Source organism: Triturus cristatus, chromosome 8 (assembly GCF_964204655.1).
Source record: "Triturus cristatus chromosome 8, aTriCri1.1, whole genome shotgun sequence".
NCBI lineage: Eukaryota > Metazoa > Chordata > Amphibia > Caudata > Salamandridae > Triturus > Triturus cristatus.
This window is the reverse complement of record NC_140591.1, coordinates 1432567537-1432584080: the sequence shown is the minus strand read 5'-3', so window position 1 is coordinate 1432584080 and position 16544 is coordinate 1432567537. Positions and strand designations below refer to the sequence as shown.

The following is a 16544-nucleotide window of genomic DNA, read 5'->3' as shown; positions in this document are numbered from 1 at the left end:
GCAGACAGGCTCAGTTCATGCTAGAGCACCATCTCACATGTTACCAAGCACTCTGCCTCCAGGATTGTCAAGGCCTGCCATAGGAGTGACTGATAGGTACACATGTGTCTATATGTAAGTTAGGTATAGGAATACTACACCTAAGCAAGGGGTGAGTACACGACCTTGCCCCAGCTGAGTGATCAGCCAGTTGTGTCAAAATGGAAGGCCAGGCCAGGGGTGGCATAATACATGCTGCAGCCCCTGGTAGGCCTAGGGTACACCTATGCCCTGGGTACCTAGGGTACACTGTACAGGGGCCAATAAGGTGATCCTATCCAAATGGGTTATGCACCTAAAGTACATAGTATTAATTTAGAGAGAGAACAGCAGGGCTGTGGGTCTGATTAGCAGGCCCACAGCCACATCTAAGTCGAAAACCAGTAAAGCAAAAGCAAAAAGTGGGGGTGAACATAGAAAGCAGACCCTACTCTCCTACACAACCCCCCCCCCCCAAACTTAGGGACATTAAACTAACCTTGACCAGTTGAGTCTTCATGTTCTAAGTGGAAATATCTGGAGAGTCCATCTGCATTGGCATGGTCAGTCCCAGGTCTATGTTCCACTGTGAAGTCCATCCCCTGTAGGGAAATGGACCACCTAAGAAGTTTGGGATTTTCACCCTTCATCTGATTTAGCCACAAGAGGGGCTTATGGTCTGTCTGAATCTTGAAGTGAGTGCCAAACAAGTATGGCCTCAGCTTCTTCAGGGCCCAAACCACAGCAAAGGCCTCCCTCTCAATAGCTGACCAACGTTTCTCTCTAGGGGTCAGCCTTCTACTTATAAAAGCAATGGGCTGGTCTTGACCATCTACATTCAGTTGTGAAAGAACAGCTCCCACACCTAACTCAGAAGCATCTGTCTGGACAATGAACTCTTTGGAGTAGTCTGGACTTTTCAGAATAGGTGCACTGCACATGGCCTGCTTCAGGTCATCAAATGCTTTTTGACAGCTTACTGTCCACTGAACTTTCTTTGGCATCTTTTTGGAGGTCAAGTCATTAAGTGGTGTCACTATGGACCCATAGTTCTTAACAAACTTTCTGTAGTACCCAGTCAGGCCCAAGAAAGCTCTGACCTGAGTCTGGGTAGTTGGAGGAGCCCAGTCCTTTATGGTCTGGATCTTGCTCTCCAGTGGTTGAACCTGACCCCCACCAACTAGGTGGCCCAGGTATACAACCTTGCTCTGCCCTATCTGGCACTTAGTGGCCTTGATAGTGAGGCCTGCCTTTTGCAGGGCCTCTAAAACATTCCTCAGGTGGACCAGGTGATCCTCCCAGGTGGAGCTAAAGACAGCAATATCATCAAGATAAGCTGCACAATAATCATCCAACCCAGTAAGGACTTGATTCACCAGCCTTTGGAAAGTGGCAGGTGCATTCTTCAAACCAAAGGGCATTACCACAAATTGATAATGTCCTCCTGGGGTCGAGAAAGCAGTTTTGGCCTTTGCACTCTCAGCTAGTCTGATTTGCCAGTAGCCTGCTGTTAGGTCAAATGTGCTCAAAAACTTAGCAGCTGCCAGTCTGTCAATGAGCTCATCTGCCCTAGGTATTGGGTGGGCATCTGTCCTAGTGACAGCATTGAGACCTCTGTAATCCACGCAAAACCTCATCTCTCTCTTACCATCTTGGGTGTGAGGTTTTGGCACAAGGACTACAGGACTAGCCCAAGGGCTCTCTGAAGGTTCAATGACTCCCAGCTCCAACATCTTTTGTACCTCAACTTTTATGCAGTCCCTGACATGGTCAGGTTGCCTGTAGATTTTACTCTTCACAGGCAGACTGTCACCAGTGTCCACCTCATGGGTGCACCAGTTTGTCTGACTTGGGGTCAGAGAGAACATATGTCTGTAGGCCTGCAGAACTTGCCTGCAGTCCTGTTGCTGATGGACAGTGAGGCTGTCAGAAAAGACCACGCCATCAACTGAGCCATCATCAGGGTTCTGAGTCAACAGGTCTGGGAGAGGGTCACTCTCTTCCTCCTGCCCCTCATCTGTAGCCATGAGTAGCCCCATGTCTGCCCTGTCAACATATGCCTTCAATCTGTTGACATGAAGCACCCTGTGGGGGCTTCTGGGAGTCCCAAGGTCCACCAAGTAGGTGACTTCTCCCTTTTTCTCAACAATAGTGTGGGGTCCAGACCATTTGTCTTGGAGTGCTGCTGGGGCCACTGGCTCCAACACCCACACTTTCTGTCCTGGCTGGTAAACAGTCAGTACAGCCTTTTGGTCATGCCAAGCTTTTTGGAGTTCTTGGCTTGCCTCAAGGTTTTTAGAAGCCTTCTTCATATACTCTGCCATCCTGGAGCGGAGACCAAGTACATAATCCACTATGTCTAGTTTGGGTTGTCTGAGAGGTCTCTCCCATCCTTCCTTCACCAAACACAGGGGTCCTCTTACAGGATGCCCAAACAAAAGCTCAAAAGGGCTGTAGCCAACCCCCTTTTGTGGGACCTCTCTGTAAGCAAACAGAAGGCAGGGTAAAAGGATGTCCCATCTTCGCCTAAGCTTGTCTGGTAATCCTTTTATCATTCCCTTTAGGGTCTTGTTGAATCTCTCCACAAGCCCATTGCACTGTGGGTGATAGGGTGTGGTGAACTTATAGTTAACACCACACTCCTTCCACATTGCAGTCAAGTATCCTGACATAAAGTTGGCACCTCTGTCAGAAATGACCTCCTTTGGAAAGCCCACTCTGGAGAATACTCCAAGCAGGGCCCTTGCCACAACAGGAGCTGTTGTGGTCCTCAGGGGAATTGCTTCTGGGTACCTGGTGGCATGGTCCACTATCACCAGTATGAATCTGTGCCCAGATGCTGTTTGTGGGTCCATTGGTCCTACAATATCTATGCCCACTCTTTCAAAGGGGACCCCCACCACAGGTAGTGGTATGAGGGGGGCCTTTGTGGTGCCACCTGATTTGCCACTGGCTTGGCAGGTGACACAGGAGCGACAAAACTCCTTAGTATCTTCTGACATATGGGGCCAGTGAAAGTGAGGGACAAGCCTGTCCCAAGTCTTGTTCTGGCCTAAATGTCCTGCAAGGGGAATATCATGGGCCAAGGTTAGAAGGAAGCCTCTGAACTTCAGTGGTATGACCAACCTCCTGGATGCACCAGGCTTGGGGTCTCTAGCCTCTGAGTACAGTAGCCCTTCATCCCAATACACTCTATGGGTACCTTGAGCATTCCCTGCAGCCTCAGCAGCAGCCAGCTGTCTGAGGGGTTCAAGAGAGGGGCAGTCTAATTGAGCCTGCCTCAGATCTGCCCTGGAAGGTCCCCCTGTCCCAAGAAACTCAACCTGATCAGGTTCAAGTTCTTCTAGGACAGTTCCTTCAGGGCTCTCAGAATCATCCTCCTGGGAGGGCTGATCCACCACCTGAGGCAGGGGGGAAGGCACAGCCTTAACCCTACTGCTCTTTCTCTTGGGTTGTGACTGGTCCATAGTTTCAGGATCCAGCACTTGTTCAGTGTTGCACTTTTTGGCCTGTGACCTGGTCACAGCAAGGACATGTGCATCTATCCCCAGCATTTCTGCATGGGTCCTATACTCCACTTCAGACCAAACTGAAGTTTCAAGATCATTGCCCAGTAAACACTCTACAGGAAGGTCTGAACTAACAACAACTTTCTTGAGGCCAGTTACCCCTCCCCAGGAGAAGTTAACAATAGCCACACTATGGGAGGTAGTGGCATTGCTAGCGTTGGTCACTAGGTAATTCTCACCTAGTATGATCTGTCCAGGGTCCACAAAAGCAGGTGTCACCATTGTGACACTAGCTCCAGTGTCCCTGTAGGCCTGAGCCATTCTTTGGTTGATAAAAGGTGTCTGTCTGTACTTGCCCAGGTTACTGGGGCCTACAGTAGAGGACAAAGCTAAGTCCCCATCACAGATCAGGACAGCCTGAGTAGGTACTCTGACTAGGCCAGAATCCTCCTCAGTTCCCAGGGTTAACCCTACTACACCCTTTTGCTGGGAACCACCATTTACAGCTGAACTAGGGGGTACAGTTGCCTTAGGGGCAATGGTGGCTGGGGGCTTATCCTTTTTGGTGCACTCACTAAACCAATGTGAGTTGGACTTACAATAGTTGCACCATGGTTTCTTTTGGCCATCTTTCTTCTTATCCTTTTTGGAACCACCCTCCCCCTGAGCCTTTTGGGGGCCTGGTGAAGACTTCTGGTCTTTTTGTTTCTGCTCATTACCCTTCTGGTCTGCCTTTTTCTGATCACCGCCCTGGTTCTGGTTTTTCTGCTTAACTCTAGTCCTGACCCATCTATCTGCCTTCTTTCCCAATTCTTGGGGAGAAGTCAGATCAGAATCAATCAGGTGTTGATGCAATAGCTGGTTTTGACAGTTGTTAAGTATTTGCTCTCTCATGATCAAATTATACAATCCTGTATAGTCCTTAACTTTACTTCCCATTAGCCAGCCTTCCAGAGCCTTAGTGGCACAATCTACAAAGTCAGTCCAGTCCTGAGTCTGTGTCTTCTGGGTATCCCTGAACAACAACCTGTATTGTTCAGTGGTTAGGCCAAACCCATCAATCGGAGCACTCTTCAGGACAGTGTAATTATCTGCATCCTCATCACTAACTGTGAGGAGCTTGTCTCTTCCTTTCTCAGAGAAGGAGAGCCACAAGATAGCTGCCCACTGACTTTGGGGTACCTGCTGTACTTTGCAAGCTCTCTCCAAAGCAGTTATCCATTTGTGGATGTCATCCCCACACTTGTAGGGAGGGACAATCTTGCTCAGGTTTCTATTATCATAGTGCCTGTCTCTATCTCTAGGAATGTTGCTGCCACCAGTGGGTTCTAACCCACTTAACTTTTGTTCTCTAGCCAGAGCAAGCTTCTCTTTGGCAAGGGCAAGTTCTTCCCTCTGAATCCTCAGATTAGCCTCCCTCATTCTGGCTGCATGCTCCTTTCTCTCAGGTGAAGTCATTCCCCTGTGAGAGGAAGCATTAGAGATGCTAGAGACATGGGAGTGGATGGATTCCCTTGAAGGGGATCTGTCCCTCCTGCTTCTCTGTGAATGCCTACTTGTGGGTCTGTATGGGGGGACCCCATGCAAACTCCCATGTAAACTTAAGTTAGCCTGGCTAAGTCTCCTTACTTGGCTCTGGCTGTCTACCTCCCCATCTGTAGCCCCATCTGACTCCTCTGTGGTGGGTAGACCCTCCTCTGTGCCTAGGGCACCTGCCTGAGATGCCCTCTGAGCATCATACTCCTCTAGGAGTGGTCTTAACTGAAGGAGGGTAGGGTTTGCACCCTGTTTTATTCCTCTGGAGGTGCACAATTGTCTCATCTCCTGGAATGTTAAGGTATCATATCTAGAGGGGATCTTTTGCAGACCTGATCCTCCTGAGAGAGCATCTACTTGATCTACTCTCAGAGACATGATCTAGTGAGGGTGTGGTGTGTGCACCTACCTACACTAGTTGTATCTACTAAACCTTTCTAGTAGTTGTAGTCAGGGTGTGTTACTCCCTTCAACCTACAGCTACAAAGTCCAGTAGGACTTAAGTATAATAATCTATGTTATATGTACCTAGACAATATCTGTGTGATCTTTCAATTTAGTATCTCAAGATTACAATGGTATTACAACAGCAAGCTCAGATCCCAACCGCTGCTCACCAATGTGAGAAGTTGGCCTGATGTATGATGTCACTAGTTATAGTGTACACCTTATATCAGTCCAAATACCCTTATGGTGATTGGTTGTAAAGTCAACCTTATAGACCAGCTATCCTAGTGGTAGCATGGACAAGAGCAGTCTTAGGCTAAACTCTGAATGGCATGTGAAGCCAGCTGTGATACCATATATAATCCCTTGAATACCAAATGAAAGGACACCACAACAGATATATATATATAAAATAAAGTGTATTTATTCTAGCAAACCCTCAGCACTCTTTATGAGATTCGAGGTAAGTACAACACAGTCTTATTAATGCATACAGTAAGTCACACAGGTAAGTAATACAGTTAGGCCCTAGGGGCCACGCAAACCATATACTAAATAAGTGGTATAAGAACCACTGTCACGGAAATAGAATAGGCCTAGGCCTAGGGAATCGCTGGGGCTACACTACATACACTAGCGTTAGTTAGGAAGTGGGAGGCCCACGGGATTCGTGTGCAGAGTGGAAACACTCACGCGTAATGCGTAAAAGTCAATAGCAATAGTACAGTTTAGAAAACGGTAGGTTTAGGACACTTCCGGAGTAGCTAGGAAGTTGAGACTTGAAAACTAGACACTAGGATAGTCACTATCCTGATGAGCACCGGAGTACCCAAGTTACCTAGCCCACAGGCTGCGGGTGCATAGGGGTGAAGATGCGTCGTTTTCGTCGTCGACTCCTATGGATGCCTGAAGAAAGATGCTGACAGGCAGTCAGGGAAGAGTGTCCGGTGGATCCCAAGGCTGGGATCAAGAAGAGAAGAAACCTGCAAGCAGAAGGGACAGAGTCAAGGTCACTAGCCAGTGACCACGTGGAACCAGGAAGGAACCAGGCGATGTCGTGAAGAGTTGCAGGTGAAGGTGAAGCTTGTCGCTGCAGCCAGGAGGACCAGGAAGCGTCGAGGACGACCAGGACCAGGAGGCGAGCTGTCCCACGAAGGCTCTTGCTGTCGGCGGCGTCGAAGTTGGACTAGGACTCACCAAGCCTTGGCAAGCGGAACCCACGAAGAACAAAGGACTTGCTTCTGGTGCAGACCAGGAAGGTCTGGGGTGCTTCTTCTTTGCAGAGAAGCGGGAGCCAGTCTGGAGGAGCCAAACCAGCGCAGAAGATTTCAGGGTGCGTCGTCACAGAGGCCACTAGCCAGCGGGCAAGCAACCGGACAGACGCGGCAAGCAAGAAAATGCTGAAGGGCCCCACGCAGGACTCGTGGAGTGTGGGGGGCTGATCTTCGGTGCAGATGGTGCTTGGGGTTGGGGCTTCTCAATCCCCGGTGCACAACTTCGAGGGTACCTCAGAAGCTGCGCTGTAAGTTACTAGCCACTTTTCCCAGGTAGCCGGTCCCACGTCGCTCGTCGCCTCCACGGATCTCAGCTCTGCTGCAGATGTGGATGAGGGTCGGAGAAGTCTGGAAATCAAGGCTCTGGTCGGGCTCTGCAGTCGGTTCCTCGTAGAACGGTCGCAAAGCAAAGGGTAGTCTCTTGATGGTGCCTGTTTGCACAGGGTAGCCACTCCTTGGCTACAAGGGAGATTCTTCAGTCTTCTTCTTTCGTCGAATGTCGAAGGTCCAGAGTTTCTGTTCAGTTTTGCAGGTTCAGGATAATCTAAAGTCTTGAGGCCCAACTCCCACTCTTATACTAATCTGGGGGGCTGGGATACCTGCTAGGTCACGTCTTATGGGTGGGACCTGGGAGGGGGTGGTTACACCCACTTCCCTTTGTCCAGTTTCGCGCCAGAGCTGGGGCTGGAGTGCCCCAGCGCCGGTTTGAACTGGACTATGCAAGGAACACCTTGTGTGCCCCAGGCATGTCTCATTCCTTTCAGCCCACCCTGCCCCAATACACTAAAGGCTGTCTGGAGAGGTGCTAGCACCTCCCCAAGCAGGAAACCTATTGTCCAGGCCTCCCTGGCTGGGATCACTCCCAGCTGCAGGAGGTCAGACTTGTGTCGTGGCAGCAGCATCCATTTTGTGATGCTGAGGCTTTGGTCAGAGGCTAACAGTTGAAGTATGATTTTAACATGTCTCTCCCTCTAGAAGGGGGGAATAATATTCTCATGTCCAGAAATGGCATGGGGGTATTATTCCCTAGTGTTAGACACCTTACACGACATGTTTTGATAAAGCCAAACCATAGTTACCATAACCGTCTAAGATTATAAGGCACTTTAAGAGTATATGGTAGGCTATATCATAGAACAGCTATAAGGACAAGGTTCCGAAAGCTGCAGACAGGCTCAGCTCATGCTAGAGCACCATCTCACATGTTACCAAGCACTCTGCCTCCAGGATTGTCAAGGCCTGCCATAGGAGTGACTGATAGGTACACATGTGTCTATATGTAAGTTAGGTATAGGAATACTACACCTAAGCAAGGGGTGAGTACACGACCTTGCCCCAGCTGAGTGATCAGCCAGTTGTGTCAAAATGGAAGGCCAGGCCAGGGGTGGCATAATACATGCTGCAGCCCCTGGTAGGCCTAGGGTACACCTATGCCCTGGGTACCTAGGGTACACTGTACAGGGGCCAATAAGGTGATCCTATCCAAATGGGTTATGCACCTAAAGTACATAGTATTAATTTAGAGAGAGAACAGCAGGGCTGTGGGTCTGATTAGCAGGCCCACAGCCACATCCAAGTCGAAAACCAGTAAAGCAAAAGCAAAAAGTGGGGGTGAACATAGAAAGCAGACCCTACTCTCCTACAGAGTTAGTGAAGGACTTCTGGCATTCTGACGGAGCAATCAGATTTAGGTCATTGCAGAATACACTCCATTACAAAAGAACACAGTGGTGGACTTCTGGTATCTCCAAGATGGCAACGGTGGCAGCTTCACCCGAAGGACATTCAGTGGTTGTAAACCTTTTAGGGTTTGTGTTCAAAAGACCTTTAAGCGGCAGGACTGATTCGTCAGTAGCAGACGTTTCAGCTGGAGACCGGATCCATTGGGAAAATTATGTATGCCTTGTCTCACGACTGTCGGTGGGACTGAACTAGGCTTCCCTCCGTTCAATCCAATTTTCAGAGAAGGGGACACAAATATCACGTCAATTAGCGAAAGCGATCTTAGCAACTCTCGTATGGAAGTCTCCATCTTGTTTTCCAGTACTCCTTGAGACGGGCTGCGACCTGCTCAGAGTGCTCCGTGCCCCTTTACAATACTCCAGGGTCCTCATACAGAAACGTTCACTGGTAAATTGGGGCAGTTGTCTTTTATGATATACCAAGGAGCTATAGCTCAAAGGTAAGTCTAGTACCTTTGGTGGCACAGGGCAAGGGTTCGAATCCTGCCAATGCTGTAAAAAAGTACCCCAGGTGGTAAATTTTTCAAACAGTTGTCTTTTATGATATAAAGGTTTTCCGGCAACAATGGGAACTTGCCGGGTTTTCGAACATGCTGCTGGCGTTCATTTAACAAACCTGGATCCTTCCATTCACACACGATTCTTTTCGACATGGGAAGGCCAGGTTCGTTGGTAAGTACACAACGCGTCATTTCTGCGGGGGCTGACATTCCCCACATTGTGAATGTTTTATCAGAAATAATGTCATAGGGATTTGTCTAGCGTTCGCTTCACAACGGCCATTCTGCCATTTCTGCAGGTCATTCTCAGATAGAGGCAAATTGGTGGGCTTGCGCCGGTATTTTGGTAGTTATTGAAAGGTAATAGGGTAGCGAAATCCCCCAGACCAGAATATTCCTCTCTGTGGAATGTTCTCTCGTTTTCCTTATTTGATAAATGGCTAAATAATAATATGTTGACAAGGAATCAATTATCGTCAAGCTGTGTTACGAGGCTTTTCTACTGGTTGGTGTTCCTACGACGTGAAAAGCCCTCTACTTTACAGGTACAGTATCTACTCCAGGAAGTTTCATTTACAATTAATGTCAGGCCTACAGCTTGTCAAGACCTGTTACATATTAAGCTTTCCAACTAATGCAATTTATGTGTGGTTCCATGCCTTAAGACTTACAAGGGAGGTACTCTGCCTTTACGACCTGAGGTTTGATATAATTGTTGATTACATTACAGAAACCTTTTAAATATGTGTCTGCAGCTATGATAGCCAGGTGGTTGAAGGCAGTTATGCCAGAAGACGGTATCCATACCCAAATGTTTGGGACACCGTCTGTTCATGGTGCCATGGCTCTCAATATTGTATGATGATTTCTATTGTTCAGGACATTTCAAGATCTACTGTTTGATTTTCTCAGTCTCCATTTAAACAGTTTATTATAAACCGGTGGTGATAGGACTGTAGTTGTGTTTGATAAGCGTTAAACTAGCATAATCTGAAGCCTTCGGTCCTGTAATAGAATAAAAAATTAGCTAGCATTCGCGCCAAGAATTTTCAATTCTATTAAGGACACGGAGGCGAGGATTATCCCACCCGGTTTTATTACAATGTTGGTAATAATTACCCACCCACATGTATCTGTTATTCTGTATAAGCAGAAGTTATGGGTTTTTCCCTGTCTCATTCCTTTCAGGTTCTGAAAAAGAAGACGGAGCAGAAGTACTTCTGGCTTAGAAGACGTAAACTTTCCAGTTTGGTTATGGTTCTTTCACGTTGGGAGGATGATTGTTGGGACTCATGTTCCTTATTTTGGATTGAAATTGTTAATGTTTTTTTTTCACCGACAATGTTCGAGCAAAGAAAGGAGGAGGAGAAACAGGATACAGTGGCTCTTATAGGGCTATACAGGATGTGATGTATTGACGAGCATCATGGGAAATGTAGTTTTTATTTGCAAACAAAATGTTTTTCATTGGCTGCTGTGAGTAGCAAATAAAAGAAAGAGAAGCATAATCCTTGCCTCCGTGTCCTTAATAGAATTGAAAATTCTTGGTGCGAATGCTAGCTAATTTTTTATTCAGAGCTAACAAGGAAACACCAAGAGTGAATACCTATCAGTGAAAAGTTACGCTGCAAACTATTTGCTGGTGTACTTTTTTGTTTTATTTTTTTATTTCCTCATACTTCTTGCCAGTGTGAGTAAAGGTGCACTGGTAGGGGTTATCTGTGATCCCATGCATGACTCTGAAAATGCCAGTTTGCCATAGAATTAAGGAGGCCGCCTGCGCAGTGGTCTAGTCCTCATTTTTGTCACAGAGGTCCAGTAGGGTGCTGATCATGTCTTTACATGCATCTGTGAGGCAATACCAGAAGAAAATTACCTGCCCCTTCATTATGGGCACTCACCTGCAGCCCAGGCATGCAACTGCAGGAGTGAATAATCAGCAGAGTTATCGTCCCAGGTGCAGACAATAACGTTTAATCAGGCACTATTTCAGTTTTGGACTTTGTCAGAAGACTGTGTACTTAAATCATTTAAATGTATGGTTTTACTGGTTTATAAATTAAGCATTTCAATCACAAATACTGGAAAAGAGATTAAAAAGGTGTGCTCCTTCATAGGATATAGCGATACCAAAGAGGATGATGGACGGAGCGTTTGAGCAAATCAAACACTCACCCCCAGTCAACTAATCTTGGTTTAATCCATCATCACTCTTTAGCTCACTCCACCACCCCAGTTCAGACATGGCCATATGCAAATCAGTCTGACCCTGTGTCTCATGGGAACAGTCCAGCCCGAAGTCCCAAGCCATGTCTTCCCTGTAGCATCCTGGGACCGGTTTCGGGTTCATAACCCTCATCAGCCAGGCTATCTTGAATCCACTGGAATCAAGCTAAAATGGCTGAAGAGGGGTGAAACCCCGAAACCGGTCCTAGGATGCTTGGTTCCGGTCCAGGGAGGACCTGGCTTGGCAATTCGGGCTGGACTGTTCCCATGAGGCACAGGGTCAAGACTGATTTGCATATAGCCAGGTCTAAACTGGGGTCGGATGGTGAGCAAAAGAATTATGGATTTAACCCAGATCTCTTGACTGGGGATGAATGTTTTGATTTGTTCTGCATTCCGTCCATCACTTGTGTATCTTTGCCTTCATAGGCTATGGCATGTAATTATGACCACTGTTGAATGTCAGTCGCTGTTAATTGCCTATCCCAAAATTATAACAGTGCTATAGAAGGGCAATTAACAACTGTTAACGCCTGACAGTAAGTGGGCAATGGGGCTAATAACATTTTACTCTCAATCTCATACAACAGTTATACAAGCAGGCCAACTGGCCCTTTCTGCTTTAAGTCCCTTCTTCACACTCTCACTGAACCTAGAATGCAGGCATATAGAGTTCGTTTCAAAATCGAAACTGGCAAAACCATTCCAGAATTCCACATGTGGTGCTTATATTACTGTACATATGTTATATATCCAAGACTATAAACAGCAAGGTAGAGGGAGGAGTTGGCCTAACTGCTAGGGCGGTCAACCTCGAATCTGGGGAACTGGGTTCGAGTCTCGGCAATGACGCTGAACATCCTGTGATTCTGGGCAAATGACTTAATCTCCCTGTGCCTAACAAAAACGAATGTGTCCTCATGTAACGCAACTGGTGCTATGTAAAGCGCTCTGATACCCGATTCGGGTCAAGTTCGTGCTATATAAAACTCCGTCATAAAAAATAATAATAAGTTAGACTGGGCGGGGGGAAAAAATGGCATGTGGGTGTGCCAAACAACACAGGGACAAGGTACACAGGAGGGGCAAGGACCTGGCACTCACTGATTGGTCCCAGCATGGGTTAAAAGCTATAGTTATTGCCTGCAAAAGAAACATTCTGATTGGCTGTTCAACTCCCAAAGGTCATTACAGGTTGCTAATGACATATTTTCTTGAGAAGATTGTATTAAAATATGCCATGGATACATTCACCTGTTGTGCTTTGGTCACCATATCCCTGTAGACTGTGTCCATACTGGAATTCGTCAAATTGGCCAGCACGGATACGATGGTCTCTGCTTGCACTTTATCAAAGCCTAAGAATAAGGAAAAATCAGGGCTATCAATTCCAAAGCCATAACAGGCAACTTCCACAGACTAAGTACCCGTTATATGTCCAAACACTTACTCTCTTTTTTAAAGCTTGAGAATTATCTATTTGTATAGAAAACCTTCATGCAAGAAGCATTCTGGGCAAATACATTATGCTCATAGTCATCACTGTGGCCGAACACTATGTCTGTAGGTGCAGTCTGCTAAAAGCGTTGCCTGTCTTTCTGTAATCCTCAATATTTATTTGAGAAAATCTTTGGAGTGTTTTAAAATCCCTTCAGTAAACTTCACAAAGTGCTTTAGTGTACCATAGAAGCTATTAAAATTAAAGTATTGATTGATTGATCGATCAGTGGCTTAATGTAAATATCCCTTAGCAAAAATGAGCAATTTATACAGGTCATTCAAAACACAGAACTCACGCAAGTAGTGCTCTAAGGCATGGGAAAGAACATGGTATTCTTTAGATGAAAGTTGGAAAAATATCTCCTTCACTCCTGCAGTATTTCAACTTTATGCAACTGCTCTAAACTTTTAAACACAACTACAGCTAACTTACAAAAGCATCAAATAACAAAACTTTGAACCAAAAACGTATTCAAATCAAACCTAAAATGGAAGTAAGAAAGGAAAAGGACACACTTTCACATATATACTTTGGCTTCTAATTTCTAAGTACCATTTTATGCATCTTTCTGGCAACATACCCTCTCTAATAGTAGTGGCTGTACTTGAGCTAATTATGTGGCTGTGTATTGAGTATGTGACTATCTAGACAATTCCCTGATTTGTGTTTTTGATTAACAGTGCTGATTATTGTTGGAGGTGTAAACTTTACATTTCTCAGAGTAATTTCTCATATGGTCTGATATTTTGGCCTAGAAAGTACAGGAGGAGCACAGGATTCTCTTTGCAAGGTTTTCTGTTGAATTACTGACAGTGAGATCACCAACAGGAAAATAACAGTTGCAAATACATTTCCTCATTAACTACATCACAAATAGTAATCAAACCATTTCGAAGGTACAATAAGAATAGATTTAATAGTTTAATGTGTACTATGTAAACTACTTACTATACTACTATGTATTTAGAGTTACAGACTTAATTGGAGCAATCATATTTTAAATCTGGCAGATCCATGCTATATTCTTAGTTTACAGAAGCAGACAATTTTGAAGTGCAGCTCTGCTGCTGAAATAAGCTAACATATGTTATAGCATATTCCTCAACCCATTTTGGCTTTCTATCTTACTTTCAATGAATTTGAACATGATGCGTCTCTTGGTATGATGTAGGGAGCAGAATTTAAAAATCCCCTAAAATATAGGTTACACAACAATATTTGGGAGGGTTACCCTACCCATCACCACTACTTACCATTAGATTCCAAGTCCTGAACCAAGGCGTGAGTATCAAACGTTACCTTCCTCTGTTCCAAAGGAGTTATTTCCACTCTTCTCATTTCATAAGTTGCAACAACTGCTGAAGTCAACACTCCTGGAAAATTGTAAATTCGCAGTGGTCAAAGATATCAGTACGGGGTTTTTATACAAATTTTCTGAAATTTCGATAAAAACGTCACAAGCAGGTCCATGAAATGAACAGACATACAATTAACACACGAAATACAATTAAAGGAAAGCTTTACATATCTAAAAGCAGATTTAAAAACTAAGCACTCAGGAAGAACCTGTCACCGTTAATATAAAATGAACCTGAGAAACCAATAACAAACACATACACAAGACATGTATCATACCTTGCATTTCATTTTATACAAATATATTTACGATTATTTTTTACCAATTTGTTGTCTTTCCTTGGACGTCAACATTACAAACCATTAGTCCGTGTTGCAGTTTATAAGTAAAATAATTTTTTGTGGTATTTTTACAGCATCTGATACTGCACAAAGTAATTTCTCACTTTTTACAGAGAAAATGACCGCTCTGTGTGGGTACTAGAAGCAACAAGTCAAATAACCGTAAAGCAAGTAATTTTAAAGAGAAGTTTTACAAAAATAGATTCAAGGACACTTTTTCCACAACTAACTTAGAAATCATAACAAGCATTAACAAGGCATAGATTGGAATGTATCTTATGCCAGGTGCAGTCTAAGATGCCACCATAGGGGGCATGGCCAAGATGCCGGACGGATAGGACGTGCCTTCTCGTCACTCTGTCGCTGCCACCGACAGGGGTCTGCCAAGCACAACACACCTAGGATCCCTACGGGACACTCCTGACCGTGGCCAGTGCCTTAAGTTCTGATGGGGCTGTGTTTTTGTACCGGTTATACGTTGTGCTCTTGTTTGGGGGGGGAGGGGTTACTCGAATTACACAGGAGTGCACTACACTCTAGAGTGGCACAAGAATGGGGTCAGCCAGGGTCCAAGCTTGCCACAATGGAGGAAAGGTTGTTATCACCCAGGGTAGCCGTTGCTGTGCTTTCCTTCCTTTCCCTCCCCACACGATAAACTAAAGGTTGTCACCCTCATTATGAAGGAGCTTAACAATCTGACTAAAAGTAGAGCAATTCTATCTCATTTATAACAGACTGGGGCGGCCCTATGTCCCCTATAGTAGACCCATCTAGTCTCCGGAGACTGGCACAAGCTTAGGTCCTGCACTTTCCTGAAACAGTTCTTCTCTTTTGCCACCTCCAAGACAGCAGGGGTGGCCATTTGGTCTCCTGCTCTTTCTGCAGGCGGATGGGCTCTAAACTAGGAGACGTCAAAGAGAGGCTGCGGACATATACTGTGAGTGAGAGACTGCACCTTCACATTGGCTTCCCTGTACGCCCCTAATGACTGCCATGGTGATGTCCTCCTAAGACAGGATGGTGCTGTTAGGGGGAGATCTCAATCTAGTGTTCAACAACGACTTGGACCGATCGGCGAAACCGCTATGGTCACACTGGGGTCCTTTTCTGTGAGGGAGCAGACTGGTCACAGGAGATAGGATTGAGGAACCTTTGGTGAGATCCGCATCCTCAAGCGAAGGACTACACATTCTACCCACATGCCCATAAGACGTATGCGTGCTTTGACTACTTTCTGGGGATAAGAGAGATCCAGACCTTGGTCACACCATTAGAGACAGAGCCGCAATCCTTATCCAATCATGCTGCGGCGTCTCTTACCCTGGCCGGTGGCCTGTTTCCCAGTCTTGGATAATGCAGGAGACCTTACTCAATAGGCCTGAAGGGGTGAAGAGCATTACCCAAGCGATAACGGACTTCCTCGCCATTAATGATACCGCTGCCACATCTATCACTACCCTCTGGGTGACCCTTAAGGTTGTCATCCAGCAAAGGGGGGGGGGGGGGGGGGGGAGGGAAAGAGGGGGGGAACTGATTGCTATATAAGTGGCAGATAACAAAAGGGAGCACCTTCACAAGAAAGTACAGGAACTCAAAAGTATTAACAACTGCACAGGAGCTATGCGGGTCTGATGGCAGCTAGTGACGGTGCGCGTGCAGTTATCGGGACTGACCTGGACAAAGCAGAATATGCACTGCTTAGACTCCGACACTCTCCCTATGTGGGGGGATAGGTGTGGGGGGAGGATACCTGCGAGCAGCTACTAGCCAACAGACTTATAGCGCACAAACAACCACAGGCGCCCTTCTAGCGTAGGACAGTACCAATATTGTAGGGGACGGCCCATTGTGTTCGCCTTCTAGGACTTTTATGAGAAGCTCTACTCTAAGAAGGCCCTTGCCCTGGATGATCCAGGTCTCTACCTCAAAGAAGCGCGTATTCATCGACTGATGCCAGCCCAGGTAGACACTATTGACCGCCCAATCTGGATAGAGGAGGTTATCTCTGCCATTGCTCACCAAAAACCCCTAAAAGCAGTGGGACTGGTGGCTCCAGCCCTCTTTTATAAAAGCTTCTGCACTGCACTTGCCCC

At 46.1% G+C, this 16544-nt stretch overlaps 1 protein-coding gene across 6 annotated transcripts in view; it reads right to left on the bottom strand.

Annotated features, from left to right (window-relative positions):
• The window catches only part of CCDC90B (coiled-coil domain containing 90B), a 152425-nt gene that overhangs the window by 85979 nt on the left and 49902 nt on the right, over nucleotides 1–16544 (bottom strand). For all 6 annotated transcript variants that reach the window (XM_085623225.1, XM_085623226.1, XM_085623229.1 and 3 more), the window contains 2 exons: nucleotides 14007–14126; nucleotides 12507–12610 (listed from right to left, as the gene is read on the bottom strand). In XM_085623225.1, coding sequence (XP_085479351.1) covers nucleotides 12507–12610; nucleotides 14007–14126 — 224 coding nt within the window. The remainder of the gene's footprint in view (nucleotides 1–12506; nucleotides 12611–14006; nucleotides 14127–16544) is intronic.